Source organism: Triticum aestivum, chromosome 4A, assembly GCF_018294505.1.
Source record: "Triticum aestivum cultivar Chinese Spring chromosome 4A, IWGSC CS RefSeq v2.1, whole genome shotgun sequence".
Classification (NCBI taxonomy): Eukaryota; Viridiplantae; Streptophyta; class Magnoliopsida; order Poales; family Poaceae; genus Triticum; species Triticum aestivum.
The window spans coordinates 733,610,265-733,628,476 of NC_057803.1; the positions used below are offsets into that span (position 1 = coordinate 733,610,265).

The 18,212-nt window shown below is 45.0% G+C and overlaps 3 protein-coding genes across 3 annotated transcripts; all 3 read left to right on the forward strand.

The window, feature by feature from the left end:
* The first annotated feature begins 303 nt into the window (after positions 1-303).
* On the forward strand, positions 304-3,394 carry LOC123083457 (zinc finger MYM-type protein 5-like). The gene is made up of 2 exons (XM_044505498.1): positions 304-414; positions 525-3,394. Exon 2 carries the CDS (start codon positions 787-789, stop codon positions 1,846-1,848), a length of 1,062 nt encoding a protein of 353 aa, XP_044361433.1. The 5' UTR covers positions 304-414; positions 525-786; the 3' UTR covers positions 1,849-3,394.
* Positions 3,395-3,703: 309 nt separating this feature from the next.
* LOC123083459 (late embryogenesis abundant protein 6-like) lies at positions 3,704-4,363 on the forward strand. Its single transcript, XM_044505499.1, has one exon. It carries the CDS (start codon positions 3,754-3,756, stop codon positions 4,075-4,077), a length of 324 nt encoding a protein of 107 aa, XP_044361434.1. The 5' UTR covers positions 3,704-3,753; the 3' UTR covers positions 4,078-4,363.
* An 8,959-nt stretch (positions 4,364-13,322) lies between these two features.
* Positions 13,323-13,997, forward strand: LOC123083460 (late embryogenesis abundant protein 6). The gene has a single exon (XM_044505500.1). The coding sequence runs from the start codon at positions 13,433-13,435 to the stop codon at positions 13,784-13,786; it is 354 nt and encodes a 117-aa protein (XP_044361435.1). The 5' UTR covers positions 13,323-13,432; the 3' UTR covers positions 13,787-13,997.
* Positions 13,998-18,212: the final 4,215 nt, after the last annotated feature.

An 18,212-nucleotide genomic window follows, 5' to 3' on the forward strand; every position in this document is an offset into this window, starting at 1 on the left:
CCCAAGGAGTCAATCCGTGCTTTATTATTAGGCAGGCCCGTACCGTGGACATGTGCAGGGTGTGCGCCTGCACAGGGCCCCCAAATCAGCGGGGCCCCAGATTTGTATATACTTAGTACTAGTATTTTTAGTAATTAGCAAAAATTAGTGCAAAATAGGTTGGATAATGATGCAGCATGCCAGGGGGCCCCACAATGAATTAACTCATCTAACCCCCAACTTGCGTTCCCAAGAGAAGGTGGTGGGACTGCACGAATTAACTAATGGACCCTTTCCTCACGCACGTCTCTCTTTTTCTCTTGTCTTCTTCACAACGCCGCCGCCGTTCCTCTTTCCCAGATCGGTTCTTAATCCCCAACTATTAATTTTATTGCGATTTCCCCAAATTATCCGTTGCAATGAGAAGTGGAATAGGTAACGTCTACTTCCCATCTCCATCTATTTATTTGGTTGGTGTTCTGTTCTTCTCAATTCTCAAATCGGGCCTGCAAATCAGTGTTTCACTCGACCTCCTTCGTTTCCAGTTGCCGCCTTGCCGGTCCTGCGACCCGTGTGTGCCAGAATCAAGTGGAGCCTGGATCCCTGGAGACCCTGCTCGTCAGAGAGATTCGACTGCTCGGCAGGCCAGACGAGGCTATGAGTTCTTAGTCGCCAAAGCAACAAGCGTCTCCTCCCCGCCTCCCCCTGATCTGCTTCTCACATCAATCAAAGACAGGTTGTTTCATTCCTTTTTGACCGCAAGTTCAGTTTTTAGTTCCTTATTTGTCGCTTAGTTTACTTTCTGCAATGTCCTCTAGAATTAGAAAGTGCCCGTCAGGATATGAAAAACGTCAGAAAAAGAAAAAAAAAGAGAAACTTGATGAATCTCTGAAAGGTGGTCTTGATATATTTTTTGTTAAAGAACCAAAGGTTTCTTCTGAAAATCAAAGTGTAGATGCTAATACTAATGATGTGCACGACGATGACTCTATCCATACTAAAACTCAGGGCGAAGAGGTTAATGTTGTTAGTAACCTGGATGAGGTACATGTTGAGAATAATAACCCCGATGAAGCAAATCATGTTGATGAAGTACCTGCTAATGTTGATGTTTCTTTGCAACCTGATATATTTGATCCTCGAAATTGGGATGGCCTTGATTCTAAAGCAATTGATAATTTGGTAGAGAAGGGTCCTAAGAGGGCATCTATCCAAAAGGGCCATAAAGATAAACTTGGTAGGAGATTTTCTGCTGTGTTATATAGTAGCGTTTTGCCAAATGGAGAAAAGTGTGATAGAGAGTGGCTTGTATATTCTAAAGAGCTCAATAGAGTATTCTGCTTTTGTTGCAAAAAAATTGGGAAGGGGCGTGCTAGAGGTCATTTGGCAAACGAGGGATTTAGTGACTGGATACACCTTAGTATCAGACTTAGAGAGCATGAAACTGGAGTTGAACATCTTCAAAATATGGTCACTTGGCATGAGTTGCGCCTCAGGTTGCAACAGAGTAAAACTATTGATAGCGCTGCTCGACAACAGCTTGAGAAAGAAATGGACCATTGGCGTAAAGTATTGCTTAGAATTCTCTTGATTGTTAAATTTCTTGCGAAACATAATCTAGCCTTTTGTGGTACTAATTCCAAATTGTATCAAGATAGCAACGGAAATTTCTTAGGCTTGGTTGAAATGTTGGCTGAGTTTGACCCGGTTATTCAAGAACATGTTCGTCGCATAACAAATGATGAAACTCATACTCATTACCTTGGTCATGTCATCCAAAATGAGTTAATACATTTGATTGCTTCTGCAATTAAATCTGAGATCATTAAAAAAAATAAAAGAAGCAAAATATTTCTCGGTGATACTTGATTGTACTCCTGATGCGAGTCACAAAGAACAGATGTCTTTGATTATACGGTATGTTGAAACATCTTCAAGTTCTATTTCCGTTGTAGAATCCTTTTTAGGATTTTTGGATGTAAATGATACCACTGGAAAAGGACTCTTTGAGGTTTTGCAGGATGAACTAAAGAACCTTGATCTAGACATAGACAATGTGAGAGGGCAGAGTTATGACAATGGATCAAACATGAAAGGTAAGAATCTGGGGGTTCAAGCCTTGCTTTTGAATATAAATCCTAGAGCTTTTTATTCTGCATGTGGGTGTCATAGCCTTAATTTAACACTATGTGATATGGCCAAGACTTGTGGTAAAGCTAAGGACTTCTTTGGAATCATACAACGTATCTACACAACATTTGCTAATTCCACTAAGAAATGGAAGATTTTGAAAGATAATATAGGAGAAGGATTGACTCTGAAATCAGTCTAATCTACTCGTTGGGAGAGTCGCATAAATAGTGTCAAAGCTATTAGGTTTCAGATTTCAGAAATACGAGAAGCTCTACTGCAAGTAGCTGATGTCGATAAAGATCCTAAAACTTGTAGTGAAGCTAAATCTCTAGCAAATAATGAACTTGGTGATTTTGAATTTGTAGTAGCGATAATCATTTGGTATGATGTATTGGCTGCAGTAAATTTGATTAGCAAGGACTTACAGTCAAAAGATATGCTTATTGATGTTGCCATTGAAAAAGTGCAAGGCTTGATTACCTTTTTCAAAGGTTACAGAGACACTGGTTTCACTACTGCAGTAGAAATAGCAAGGGAAATAGCACTCGAAATAGATATCGACCCTGCATTTCGGAAAAAGCGTGAAATTAAAAGAAAAAACACTTTGATGAGAATCCTGATGATGTGTTAGATGCTTCACAATCTGCACAAGAGTCGTTTAGGATAAAGTACTTCTTACCTGTTGTTGATCAAGCTATTGCTTCACTTACTACGAGATTTGAGCAATATAAATCGTACGAAAAAACTTTTGGTTTCTTGTTTACTTCTCATGCACTAAACTCATTGGATGATAAAAATTTGAGGTCTTCTTGCAGTAGCCTTGAGACTGCACATAGAAGTGGTGACAAATCTGACATTGATGGTAATGATTTATATGTTAAGTTAAAGTTACTCCAAGATTTCATTCCAAATGAAAAAAATATGGGACCTATTGACATTTTAAATTTTTTGAAACGCTTGAATTGTTTTCCCAATGCAACTATTGCATATAAAATTTTATTGACCATCCCAGTAACCGTTGCATCGGCGGAGAGAAGTTTTTCTAAACTAAAGTTGTTGAAGTTCTATTTGCGTTCTACAATGACACAAGAAAGACTTAGTGGACTGGCTTTGATAGCAATTGAAAACGACATCTTGGAGAATGTATCTTAGGAGGAACTAATTGAAGAATTTATCTCAAGGAATGCAAGAAGGATGTCACGCTTCTGCTAGAAAATGTATTGTTTTTTAGTTTCTAGAATCACTTTTGCGACAAGATGTTATTCAGAAGATTGTACTATGTACCAACATGATATATAATATTAATAATAATAACAATTAGATCTTGTTTCCCTCATCGCCACTTGCCACGCCGAGGGCCCATTTTCTGAGTTTGCACCGGGCCTCCATTTTCCCTGGTACGGCCCTGTTATTACGAAAGATTCCCTCGTCTGCAAACATCCGTTCGTCCGGCACCTCAGCTCTAGCCGAAGGGATGAGTCATGCATGCAGCCAGCGCCGCCCCTCTATTCGTCCACGCATAGGGGTCACACCGCTTATATAATACACAGACGCAGGCAATACACTTCCAATTTCCAGTCACAAGATCCAATCAATCATACAAACACGATAGCAAGCCAAGAATTAAGAGGCTCTGGGAAGATGCAGGCGGCGAAGGAGAAGGTGAAGGACGGCGTGAGCGCGGTGAAGGCCAAGGCGGCGGAGAAGGCGGAGGCCGCCACGGCGAGGTCGCACGCGGAACGGAAGCTGGCGCACGAGCGCGGCAAGGCCAAGGTCGCCGCCGCTAAGATGGAGCTGCACCAGGACAAGGTCCTGCACCGGGAGGAGGCCATCGAGCACCGAATCCACAAGCACGGCGGCCACGGCCACCATCACCACAAGCACGGCGTCGGCATCGTGGCCGCGCCGGCGCCGGTGCCCGGGGCAGGGGCGTACTACTCTACCGCTGCACGTCACCACTACTAACTAGCTAAGCAGCTCGCTAGCTACACGGGCGCATGCGCCGCCTGTGCGATGTGAGCTTGCTAGCTAAGCCTGTACTGCGTACTGTTTGTGTTTGACATGCGCACGCGTGCCTTTTAACTTTGCACTTGGGTTGAAGATGAGAGCTCTGTGCATGTATGGATACGCATGCATGCAACTTTGTTAGTTGCTTTTTTTAATAATCCATACTTGATAGACAAAGGGGTTTGGGTGTTGTGGGCTTCGACGCCTGTTGGGTCGGCCACGGCAACATATATAAAGAGGGGTACCTCATCGGGTACAGATACAATGTACAGAAGTTACAATACATACAAGACTACAGGTCTAACACCCTCCCTCAATCTTAACCTTGATCTGAAGAATTCAGAAGATTAAGATTGCGACGACATCCCTCAAACTGAGGTAATGGCAACGGCTTCGTGAAGATGTCAGCAAGTTGATCCTTCGACGGGATGAACTTGATCTAAAGTAACTTCTGTGAAACTCGTTCTCTGACAAAGTGATAGTCAACTTCGATGTGTTCCGTTCGGGCATGAAATACCGGATTTCAAGAAAGGTACGTAGCGCCGATGTTGTCACACCAAAGAACAGGTGGATGATGCTGAGAGACTCTCAACTCTCGAAGCAAGGACTGAACCCAGATAAGTTCAGCGGTGGCATTGGCAACTGCTTTGTATTCAGCTTCAGTACTACTACGAGACAGTGTAGCTTGTTTACGAGCACTCCGGGCGATCAAATTAGGACCATAGAACACTGCATATCCCCCCGTGGATCACCTATCATCTGGGCTACCAGCCCAATCTGCATCAGAAAACGCCGAGAGGCCACCGGAAGGAGCAGACCGAAGATGCAGGCCCAGAGCAGCAGTCAAGCAAACATAGCGCAGAATGCGCTTCCCAGCAGTCCAGTGAGTATCCCGAGGAGCATGAAGAAACTGGCACACGCTGTTCACCGCATAAGATATATCAGGACGAGTAATCGTCAAATACTGTAAGCCGCCAACAATACTGTGATACGTTGTAGCCTCATCCGAAGGAAGAAGAGTACCATCAAGTGCAGAGAGTCGATCAGAAGCTGTCATGAGAGTGGTAGCAGGCTTACACAGAAGCATACCAGCACGACGAAGCAAATCCAGAGAGTAATTCTGCTGAGTGAGAGTCAGACCGACATCAGAATGAGAGACCTCCAAGCCAAGGAAATAATGAAGCCGGCCAAGATCTGTAATAGCAAAATCACCACTCAAAGCAGAAACAAGACGATCCGCAGCAAAGGCCGGCGAGCTGATCAATATGATGTCATCGACATACACCAACAGGTACATAGTGACCGTAGGGCGCTGTAGCATGAACAAGGACGTATCAGCTGTCGAAGGAACAAATCCATGTGCACGAAGAGCAGAACCAAGACGCGCATGCCAGGCACGAGGCGCTTGTTTAAGACCATAAAGAGCCTTTACCAAGCGACACAAATGCTGCGGACGAGCATGATCAACAAAGCCAGGCGGCTGACGCATATAGAGCTCTTCATCAAGAACACCATGAAGAAAAGCATTCTGAACATCGATCTGTCGAAGAGACCATCCACGAGTAACAGCAAGGGACAAGAGCAGACGAATAGTCGTAGGCTTGATCACGGGACTGAAAGTATCATCATAATCAAGACCTTGACGTTGTTTAAATCCGCGAGCAACAAGCCGAGCCTTATACCGTTCAATAGAGCCATCAGCATGTCGCTTAACTTTGAATACCCACTTAGAATCAATAATATTGACACCACTTTGCGGAGGAACAAAACGCCACGTACCATTTTTCAGCAATGCCTGATACTCTTGTTCCATCGCAGAATGCCAGTGAGGGATACCCATAGCTGCTTGATAATGACGGGGTTCAGCAGAAGGATCAGTTTCAGAATGAGCTATACAGGCCACGAGCCATGCAACCGTGCCATCGGTGCGTTGGAGCGGACAAAAAATGCCACTCTTGCTGCGAGTGTGTGGATGCTGAACAACCGGAGCAGTGGGCGCGATCGAAGTCACAGGAACCGTCGATGGAGAGGCTCACGTCTCCTGAGGAGAAGACATGGCGGGTGATGATAGCAGCAGAGGACGGCCAACAGACGGTGACCGCGACGAGGGCGGGCTGCCAGGAGGCGACTCAGTAGGCGCGGGCGTCGCCGGACCGGGTGACGCAGGCAAGACCGGCCTGGTCACGGGTGAGTCCGAGCCACGGGACGCGGGGAGGTTCAGCTCCAGCTGAGCCGGGGCCGAGCACATAGTGGGCGTGGGCACAGCCGACCCTGCATGGCCCATGCAGGGAGAAGGAGGCGCGGGATCAACGTGATCCGCTGAGAGCGGACCTGCCTCTACCGGAACCGGATCCGATCGCATAGCGGTCGTGGGCGTAGGAGACCCTGCATGCCCCATGCAGGAAGCCGCAGCGGCAGGATCGACGTGATCCGTCGAAGCAGCCGTCGAAGCAGCGAAGGAGTCCTCCAGAAGAACAAGCCGAGCACCTCTACCAGTTCCTGCATCATGGTTAGACAACAAAAGAGGCGAGTGTGCAGCATATACAAATTGATCAGGCAATAAAGAAGATGAGTGCACTAGTTCAGTAGGTGTGGTGACAGGAGTTGGAAGATTAGAAAAAGGAAAAACATGCTCATCAAAGACAACATCACGTGAAATATACACACGATTTTTTGGAATGTGAAGGCATTTATAACCTTTGTGCAACGAACTGTATCCAAGGAAGACACATTTTTTAGAACAGAACACAAGCTTGCGACTATTGTAAGGACGGAGATGCGGCCAACACGCACAACCGAAGACTTTGAGAAAAGTGTAATCAGGAGTCTCGTGAAGCAAGAGTTCAACCGGAGTTTTCATGCCAAGAAGCCGCGACGGAAGTCTGTTTCTGAGAAAACATGCGGTAGTAAAAGCATCACTCCAAAAACGAAAGGGAACAGAGGCATGAGCTAGTAAGGTCAAACCGGTCTCAACAAGATGATGATGCTTACGTTCAGCCGAACCATTCTGCTGATGTGCATGAGGACAAGACACACGATGCGAAATCCCAAGTTTCTCGAAGAAGGTATTTAGATTGCGGTACTCACCCCCCCCCCCCAATCCGACTGTACATGAATAATTTTGTGTTGTAGGAGACGCTCAACATGTGCTTGGAATTTAAGAAGAACATCGAACACATCAGACTTGTGTTTAAGAAGATAAATCCAAGTAAAGCGACTATAAGCATCAATAAAGCTGACATAGTACTCATGACCACTAACAGACATCTGAGCAGGACCCCAAACATCTGAAAACACAAGCTCAAGAGGAGTTTTGGCTACATGACTAGAAACAGAAAAAGGTAACTGATGACTCTTTCCCTGCTGACAAGCATCAGAACTGAAACATCTTTATTACTAGACACAGACGGTACATCATGACGATGAATAATATGTCGAACAATGGGTCTAGCAGGATGGCCAAGACGAGAGTGCCATTGTGAGGGGGACACTCGAACAGCACTGAAGACTTGAGGGACGGCTGGAGAGACAGAGCGCGACACATCAAGAGCGTATAGTCCATGGCGAAGGCGCCCTCTAAGAAGTGCGTCCCGTGTAGCCCGGTCCTTGATAAAAAGATGAAACGGGTGAAACTCACAAAACACGTTATTGTCATAAGTAAGTTTAGGTACAGGTAGCAAGTTACGGGCAACAATGGGAACTCGAAGAACATTCTTAAGACGCAACTGCCTAGATGTATGTGTGAGGAGAGATGCCTGACCAATATGAGAGATGTGCATACCTGCCACATTGGCTGTGTGAACCTTGTCAGGACCAGGCCTCACAGATAGCAAGCTTCTCCAATTCATTTGTCACGTGTTCGGTGGCGCCAGTGTCCATGTACCAGGTGGGATCAACATTATAAGACTGAGTCTTCCCTTGATGTTGCGTCATGTTGACTTGACGCTCATTGCCCTTGCCGTTGTTGCCAAGACCAAGAAAATCAGGCTGAAAATGATGATGACAGCGAGACGCAACGTGGCGAGGAATTCCACACAGCTGACAAGGGGCAGCCGCTCCACAAGCGGCACGACAGGCACATGGGTGCCTGTTCTTGATGACAATGGTGGGACGCAACTGGGAAGGTGCAGCGGGAGGGGCGGCACCCTTACCTCCCGCAGGAGGGGCCGAAGAAGCCGTAGGAGTAGAAGGACGGGCATCGGGACGGGCACCCCCCTTCCCACCACGGACAGCGGCGTTGACCGAGGGTGCCTCATCCGGATGACAACTGGCAAGGCGTTGCTCCGTTGAGAGGAGGCGCTGAAAGAGCCCCTGCGGCTTGATGGGAACCTTGCGTTCCTAGATCACCTCCACAAGAGAGTCATACTCGGCATCGAGACCTTGGAGGACATATGTAGTAAACTCCGTGTCACAAAGTGGCTGGCCGATGGAGACAAGCTGATCAGCGAGGCGCTTGATCTTGTTGAAGAAAACGATGACAGAGTGATGATCCTTGCGGGTCTCATTAAGCTGTGCACGAAGAGCCATATGCTGAGACGAGGATTGTGCGGAGAAACTGGACTCCAGCGCATCCCATACCTCATGAGATGTAGTAGCAAAGAGAACCAAGCCGGCGACGCCCTCGGTGAGAGAGGACTGAATCGCCGAGAGAATAGCTTGAACTTGAGCAATCCACGGCCGGTACATATGATGATCCGACGAGGGACATGGCAGAGTACCATCCACAAAACCCTCCAGGTAGTGACTACGGAGGAGGGGAAGAATATGTGCGCGCCAGAACAGATATTTGTCCATCTTCAGTTTAACCGATAGAAGATTGCTGAAGTAGAACGGCGGAGTCATGATGACGTCGAGGGCGAAGTTGTAGGGCGGCACAGGGATAGCACCGAAGGAGGCGACATCCACTGCGGGCGAGGACTGCGGCACAACCGGAGGTACCGGTGGTGGATGAGGCAGTGACGCACCATAAGTCGCAGGCCTCGGGAACACCGCGTAGCCGGAGCCATACGGAGCACCATAGCCGGCACCAGGAGGAGTGCCATGACCAGCGTAGGGGACACCGTAGGGGGCACCGTAAGGAGCGCCATAGAAGGCACCATAGGCGGCCGGGTCATACGCATACGGCGGTGGCGGCGTGTAGGGCGCCAGCGCGCCGTAGTTGGGGCGCAGCGCCGGTGAGCCGGGAGGAGCCGAGGAAGTCGCCCCGGAAAACAAGGCCCCGTCGATCTAGTCATCAGGGGGGTAGAAGCAGGTCCTCCTTGGAGAAGATTGGACAGGAACGGCGGCACATGACCCGGCGGAGCGAAGACAGACGCGCCCGACCTGATCGGCACGGTGAGCGAAGCAGGGGCCGAGTAGGTATCGGCAAGCAAGGTGGTAGCGGCAGACATAGTCGCCGCACTGGTGAAAGTAGCGAGGGTGGCTGCACCGGAGAGGGCAGCGGCGGCGATCACGAGGAAGCAGCGAAAGACGACATGGCTAGGTCAGAATCGCTAGATCGCGTCTGATACCATGATAGACAAAGGGGTTTGGGTGTTGTGGGCTTCGACACCTGTTGGGTCGGCCACGGCAACATATATAAAGAGGGAGTACCTCATCGGGTATAGATACAATATACAGAAGTTACAATATATACGTACAAGACTACAAGTCTAACAATACTCCCTCCATGTAGCGTTTTTTACCTACAGTAACACTAACACCGGTGTAGTGTCAAAAAAGGATCTTGGGACAAAGGGAATATATACTAATATAGATAGAAAGATATAAAGGGACCAAATAATCTTTACCATCAAAATAATCTTGACCATCAAACCAGTTCAGTTCATTTATACGACCTAGAGTGCTACACCGAGCAGCTCTTAAAAAGTATAGCGTGCAATTAACGTCATTTAAATATTACGAAAGGACTCTTTCACGACCGCACGCGTCAACGCTCGATCCGCTTCGTGCAACTCGAATCTGTTTCCATAAGCGATGTATTTCTTTCCAATTCACTTTTTTCTGAGTTGTATTATTACTTTCCAATTCAGCCGCAGCTGTTTCCATCTATTCGAATGGTGACCTCCTCTACCCCTACAACGATGCATGCAAGTATCCCGTCGTGCATGCACTTCATAATCTACAGCTCCCTGATTTTTCGGTGGGCCCACCAATCTTTCCATCCATCAATAAATGCCCCCCGATTTTCACGGGGTGGGGACCTTCCTAATTTCTTAAGACTGGTTGTAATGGGGAGTATCATATATTAGTATCATACATATGCTATTAGTGTATGATACTACATCCGTAATGCAAAGTATCATGTATTGGTATCATAAAGTATTACATTTATTTTGTCATGCATGACACAATGTAGCACATCATTTAATATGATATGGTATCATGTTATGATACTTAAACATCTTTTTCTTCATTTAATTCTATGTCATCTCATTAAAATTGCTTAGTTGGCACCCATGATACTACTATTACGGGCAGCCTAATCAAAACTGATGGGTCTTAATGCACTTTCTTAATCAGGAACAGCGCCCCTGTCGGAATTCGACCGCTGCAACGGGCGCGCGCGCATTAGCCTCCCCTAAATATTAACAACAGCGTTGATCATATAATTAATCCACAAACAATATCTGGCATAATTTTGTTATTAACGGAGTTCGCAACCGCGGATGGTATGGCTCATGGTGCACGCCTCGGGTGATTAGGATGGGACGAGGGATAAAGTTTATGAGATTGGCATCAGATTTAGATCACAGACGGGGGATAATGTTTATGAGTTTGACAGATGAGTAGTGTGTGCGATTGAAATAATTTCACCGAGCATGTTGTAGATTGAATTTGACTGGGAACGTGGTCGGTGTAGATTGAGAGACAAAATTTGTCCTGCACAATCTACGATTCAAATGATTCTTCATCTAACTGGATCTTCATGTTGCGGTCCTGGTGACGCGAGGATTTGATTGGGAAAAGCTTTGGAGAGGATTTGATTGGAAAAAGTTCCAATGTATAGAGGATGTGCACATGGATGGCTGCATGGTGAATGCCAACTCGTCATCCATGCCAGGGACGAAGAATAGTGCTTCGGAAATCACTTCGGCTCATTTGGGGATGAAAAGTGCCTCTTCAATTGACGTGGACAAAAAGTCACTCCTCGGCACGAATGAGAACGATGGGGTCATACTTTTCTGATATTTCAATTTAATAGTATCGATCTGCTATTTAGAAAATATTTTCAAAAACCGTCAATAAGGACTCACACAGAATGCGGCTAAGATGGCGACTGGAAAAGAGGAGCTTTGTGTCGGTTGGATGGCACGGCGACCGGCGGAGAGGAGGTTTGTGTTGGGAGGTTCAATGGTCTACATTGAAGGCAGGTTGGCTAGACGAAGAAAATATATGGGAGGAGTAAGGCAGAGCGGCGTTTTGGCTCCTAGGTGCATATGCACCTATTGTTGAAATACACATTTCGGAAAGTTGAAAAATTCGGAGCAGAAATCCTGCGTGTATATCCGGACATTTTATGTGTGTTCACAAGGTTTCGATGAAAAACGACGTTTTTTGTGGCTTGTGTAAAAAAAAGATAAAGAAATGCCTCGTGAATAGTTAGAATGAAGCATCAGAAATTGTCTTTTTTTACACAAGCCACAAAAAACGTGTTTCTCACTGAAACCTTGTGCACGCAAATAAAATGTCCGGATATACACGCGGGATTTTTATTCCGAATTTTTCAACTTCTTGAAATGTGTATTTCGACAATGGGTGCATATGCATCTAGGAGCCAAAGGCAATTACCGTGTCTGTAGTGGATAGTGTAAGAAGTTAGTATCATGCATATGATACTAGTATACGAATACTACCCGTAATGCATATTATCACATATTAGCACTTTGTTCCTTTTAAATATAAGTCTTTGTAGAGATTTCATTATAGACCATATACAGATGTATATAGATGCATTTTATAGTGTAGATTCATTCATTTTGCTCTGTATGTACTATGTAGCAGTCCATAGTGAAATCTCTACAAAGACTTATATATTTAGGAACGGATGGAGTATATTAGATATCCTTATTTATGCCATGTAAAACACATTATAGTATAACATTTATTATGCTACAGTATCAGATACTCAACTCTCTCTTTGTTGATTTGATTATATGTCACCCCATTAAAATTGTCTATTCTCTCCGTTCCTAAATATTTATCTTTCTAGAGATTTGAACAAGTGACTATATACGGAGCAAAATGAATGAATCTACACTCTAAAATATGTCTATATACATAGTATATGGTAGTCCATTTGAAATCTCTAAAAAGACAAATATTTAGAAACGGAGGGAGTAGTTAGCATGCATAATACTAGTTACAAAACTCCTATTACGGGTAGCCTTAGATAATTTTGTTTAAATTGCCTAGTATGATGCAAGGCATATGAGTATAGTATTGGGTGTGGCCAGGTCCTAAACCCTAATATTTTTCCGAGTCTCAATGAAGTGACATAACATATATAAAAGAAAAAACTAAAAATAAAACTTACAATGATCTAAGCTTCTCTTCGACGGCGGCAGTGGCTGTTCTAGTGTGCTGGCCCTATAGGGCATTAGCAAGACAACTTCCCGACTGTCTACTACAATAAGTTTTGTCCGGTTCCAGGGAGTGAGGGGCGATGACGGCGGCGTGCACGCTCGTTTCAGTGCTTGTAATCGTCGCTACGTGATATACGATCTGGATGTAATACTATGATTGATGATGAATAGATTGAAAGTTTAGAAAAATATATATAATAATTTTAACAAAACCTTAAAAAGTAATTAAAGAAACAAGAAAGTAATCCCGCAAAAAGAATATTAGTGACAAAGACCAAAACATGCTTTTCTTCTTGCCGTCAATCGCTGTCTAGTTCGACCACAGCTTCTGCCTCTCCCCGTGCCCTGAGCGTTGCTGTCGCAATTGATTACCTCGACCCAGCATGCATGCATGTGCATCGATTCCTTCACGTACGTGTGATATTCCATCGTCTAGAAGCATCTCGTCCGTCCGGCACCTCATCCCTAGCCAAAGCGATGAGTCATGCATGCAGCCAGCGCCGGCCCTCGCGCATGCACGCCGCACACGTCGCCTCCCACGCGTCCCGGATCCATTCGTCCACGCGCACCTGCCGCAACCCGTATATATACACCCACACACGCAGGAAGACCACATCCAATTCCGATCACAAGCTCCAATCAAACCAATCCAGAGTACCATCGGCTATCAATCAGCAGGAGGAAGAAACCGCTGCTCGACCGGGGAAGAACCAAGAGGCTCGGCGAAGATGCAGGCGGCGAAGGAGAAGGTGAAGGACGGCGTGAGCGCGGTGAAGGCCAAGGCCAAGATCACGCAGGCCAAGGCGTCGGAGAAGGCGGAGGCGGCCACGGCGAGGTCGCACGCGGAGCGGGAGCTGGCGCACGAGCGCGGCAAGGCCAAGGTGGCCGCGGCCAAGATGGAGCTGCACCAGGACAAGGCGCTCCACCGGGAGGAGGCCATGGAGCACCGCATCCACAAGCACGGCGGCGGCCACGGCCGCCACCACCACAAGCACGGCGTCGGCATCGTGGCCGCGCCCCCGCCGGCGACCGGTGCCGGGGCTTACCACCCTCCTCCCGCCGCCGGTGGCCACTACTACTGATCAGCTACGCAGCTGGATCGCCAGCTAGATGGGCACATGCGTCGCGTTTGTGTGATGTGTTCTCGATAGCTAATAAGTCTGTACTTTGTGCTGTTTATGTTTGACTTACCCACGCGTGGTTTTTCATTTTGCACTTGGCTTGGATATGAGAGCTGTACTTGATATTTATGCACATATGAATGCATGCGACCATGTTGGCTTGTCCCGCGAAGTGTATGTTCTTCGCTTGTCCCGCGAGGTGTCTGAATCTAAGAGCCAATCTTCACTTGTCCTGCCGTTTGATTTTTGTCTAAGTTACATGCTATGTGCATGTCTGACTGAGAAGCGCCTCTAGTTATGAGGCTGAAGGTGTCTCTGAACCAGGCTAAAGTGGAGCGACTACAATAGAAGAAGGGTCACGGGTGCAAAAATAGAAATGTATGTCCAGATTCTGATGGATGAATCTGAGCACACGAAAACACCCTTAGTTATAGTCGTTTTGCTTTCAGAACCATCTTTCTCCACCATAGGAAGTTAGGAACGCAGCAAAGCAGATCAAAATCCCTCAACCCGTGGCCGCCGACTCTTGAACAAGCCCTCCCGACGGTGGCGGCAGATGACAACAAAAGAGTTTTTTCACACATTGAGATTGTAATGTTTGTTCGACCTGAAAAGTTTGATGTTTTACATGAGAGAAACAAAAAGGAAAAGATTTGAAAAAAGAAAAAGTTTGAAGTAGTAAGTTAGTTGGCTAGCACGGTTGTTGACCGACGAAGATAAGAGACACAAAATAAATGCTTTAAATCAAGAAAGGTCTCATTTTGTATATTTATTCTGGAGCAAAAATCTGAAAGTTTTATTACATATTCAATTTCTAAAGTTTTTGATTTATAAAGTTTGAATCTATATGTTGTTTCATTAGAGAGAAACAAAAAGGAGAAATTTACATATAGCATGTAAGCACACATCTCAAGGCAATATTGTAGGGATGATGATAAGGGTACCATGTAGCTCAAACTCCGCAAAAACTTTATTAGCTTTGGCGACATTGATCCTGGTGCTCGCATTTATTTCTAGATTTATTTCAGGATTTTCGGCGATGACGTTCCCGTCGACGATGAGGTGCCTACACTGACTTCGTAAATTTCAAGATGATAGACTGGTTCAATCTTTCGGATGTGCTCATAGGGGATAAGGTGTGCGTGTGTACGTTCATAGGGATGAGTGTATACATGTGTATATGAGGGCTTGTGTCTGTACTGATGTAAATAAAAACACATTGCAATGTGTTTATAAACAATCAAGCTTTGTTTCAGTTTCACTACGCCTAGGATTGCAGAACAATTAAACCTCAACACAACTGTCTCGATGTCTACATCAATTTGTTATTGCTTATACGGGCTTATTTAACGCACCTTAAACATGCATTGTGCTTATCAGTAATTCAATTTTGTCCGTACAATTAGGGGCAGAGCTACAGGGTGGCCGCCCCACCCTGGGATTTTGGACCATCCTCTTATACACCTATGCGTTTAGATATGGGCTAGAGAGAAGAAAGAAGCCCAATAACTATTATCGATTGACCCAAGGGACGCACGCAGGAATGCAGCCCTCACATCAAGCAATGTAACCCAGGAGATGAATGACATGTTAAATGCTCCTTACACACAAAATGAGGTAAAAGCGGTACTATTCCAAATGTCCCCCACACAATAACCGGGTCCAGATGAATTTTCAGCTCATTTTTTTCAGCGCCATTGGGTGATTTGTGGGAACGATGTCACCAAAGCGGTTCTTGATATTGTGGATGGGAAGGAGTCGGCAAAAAGAATCGGTGAGACTGTCTTGGTACTGATCCCTAAGGTAAAAAATACCACTTTGTTATCACAATTCCGTCCCATTAGTCTTTGCAACATCCTCTACAAAATTGCTTCCAAGGTGATTTCCAACCGCCTGAAAATTGTTTTGTCTGAGATTATTTCTGAGGAGCAATCAACATTTGTGCCAGGAAGACTTATTACGGATAACAATGTGAGTGCTTATGAGTGTTTACATTTCATGAAGAGTAACAAGGCCAAGAAACACCAATCATGTGCTCTAAAACTTGATACTCCCTCTTTCCATTTATATAGGGCCTAATGCGTTTTTTCAATATCGTCTTTGACTATTGATAAGATTAATAGTACATGACATGCATAATGTGAAAATTATATCATTGAAAGCTCCTTTCACATATGAATTTGACAGTATGCTTTGTGTAAGTTGCATGTCATATATTATTGCTCTAACATTTGATCAAAATTAGCCTCAAAAAACACATTAGGCCCTATATAGATGGAAGGAGGGAGTATGATGAAAGCTTATGACAGGGTCAAGCGGCAATACCTACAGACAATCATGTTGAAACTGGGTTTCTCTCAGAGATGGGTAGGTATTGTTATGGGTTTGGTGACATCAGTTACTTTTTCGGTTCAGTTTAAAGGAAAGAAGCTGGAAGAGTTCACACCAGCACGAGGGATCAGACAAGGGGATCCGATATCTTCATACTTGTTCTTGCTAGCAGCAGAGGGCTTTTCGTGCCTCTTAAAATCTAGAAGTGAGTCATCCAACATGAGTGGTTTACAAGTGGCGTCCACGTCGCCGAAGGTGAACCATTTATTATTCGAAGATGACAGTCTGCTATTTTTCAAGGCAAATATAGTATTAGTGCTACCGAGGTGAACCTATTGGATAGGTACTGTCAGGCGACGGGCCAGCGGATTAATCACAATAAGTTATCTGTCTATTTCAGCAAGGGGGTGCCTGATAGTATCCGGCTAGAAATTAAGACGGTGTTGCAGGTAACCAACGAAACCCTAAATGAGAAATATTTAGGAATGCCATCTGACATTGGAAGCTAAAAAATGGTGCCTTTAAATATCTAAAAGACCGCCGATGGAGTAAAGTATGGGGATGGATTGAAAAGACAATGTCATCAGCGGGTAAGGAGGTGTTGGTTAAAGCTGTTGCTCAAGCAGTTCCGGTGTTCTCCATGTCCTGTTTTAAATTGCCACGTGGCTTGTGAGAGCAACTAAATATGTTAATTCGGAAATTTTGGTGAGGGAGTAGGGAAGGAAAGCGCAAACCCCATTGGGTCTCATGGAAGACCATGACACAACCAAATGGTACGGGGGCTTGGGAAATATATTAATATCGCGGAGATACCAACTACACACAGCCTTTACACCAACAAAATGTCGCAAAGACATTCAGGATGCACACAACCTGAAAAATAAAACAAAAAAGAAAGGAAAAACAAAGGCCCGCCCAGAGTGATCAACTATTATGGGTTCATATTTTATATTTTTACCACACATGTCACAAAAAATCCAATACAAGATCATTTTTCTTTTGTTCACCGCTATCCAGCTATGTTGACTTCACTACACCATCTTTCACTTATTGATGGCCCCGTTAGTGTGAACTGAGCGTAACTCATATGGTTAGGTTCCTTGTGATGGATCCAATTCACCCGGGTTCAAGTCCTAGATGTTGCATTGGTGGTCGCGTTTTTTAGGATTTCTTTCAGGTCTTCTAACGATGGTTCAGTGGAAGGGGGTAGGTGTGCATGTGTGAGTTCATAGAAATTAGTCGTGCATCTGTACTGTGTTAAAAAAAAGCCTAAATACTTATTAGTGCAGCTGCACTAATTGGGCTTCCCGAGCGCAAGCGCTATGCGACAAAAAACTCACACGGCACGGGTTGTATCTGAGGAGACCTTCCATAAAGGGTGTATGTCATAATTACAGTACAAAAAAGAAAAGTATCTGGTCCTCGTCACATCCGAACATAAGTTAAGAAAGAAATAATACGTGCATTTATTTGGGTTTTACAACATTTAAGAAGCCATAACTTTTGATTTGAGTATCGGAATTTAAATTCGTTTTCACCATTGGGTTTTTCACGACGAGTTCTTCAAAACTAGATCCCATATGGGTATATTTCGACAAACTTTTTTTGAGCAACTTTAGATGTTGTAGAGGCAACTTTAGTGCTATAGGAAAGCAACTTCTTCTTAGTTTGCCTATCAAGCAGAAGTCCTTATAAGTTGCCTCCCATGACCATGATGTTCACTAAATTCACATATAAGGTGTCTACCACACTATCGAGTATTCCAACACTATGTTCCAGAGTACATGCGGCATGAACTACACTAACATACAACTTGTCCTAGTATCCTAGCCAACTATTTAGCGATGACATGCAAACCGGTCATCATTGTTAGGCAACTAATTATCATTGTCTAGTTCTCATGATTTGTTGGGGTAGTTTCTTGGATTCATCTTGAACAGGTTTTTGCATTAGTGTTTTTTGTAATATAGTTGCTTGGTTTTGCTAGGCAGTTGCTTGGATTTTTTTGCTAGATTTTTTTTTCATTTTGTGTCTTCTTTGTAATTGACCTGTTTTG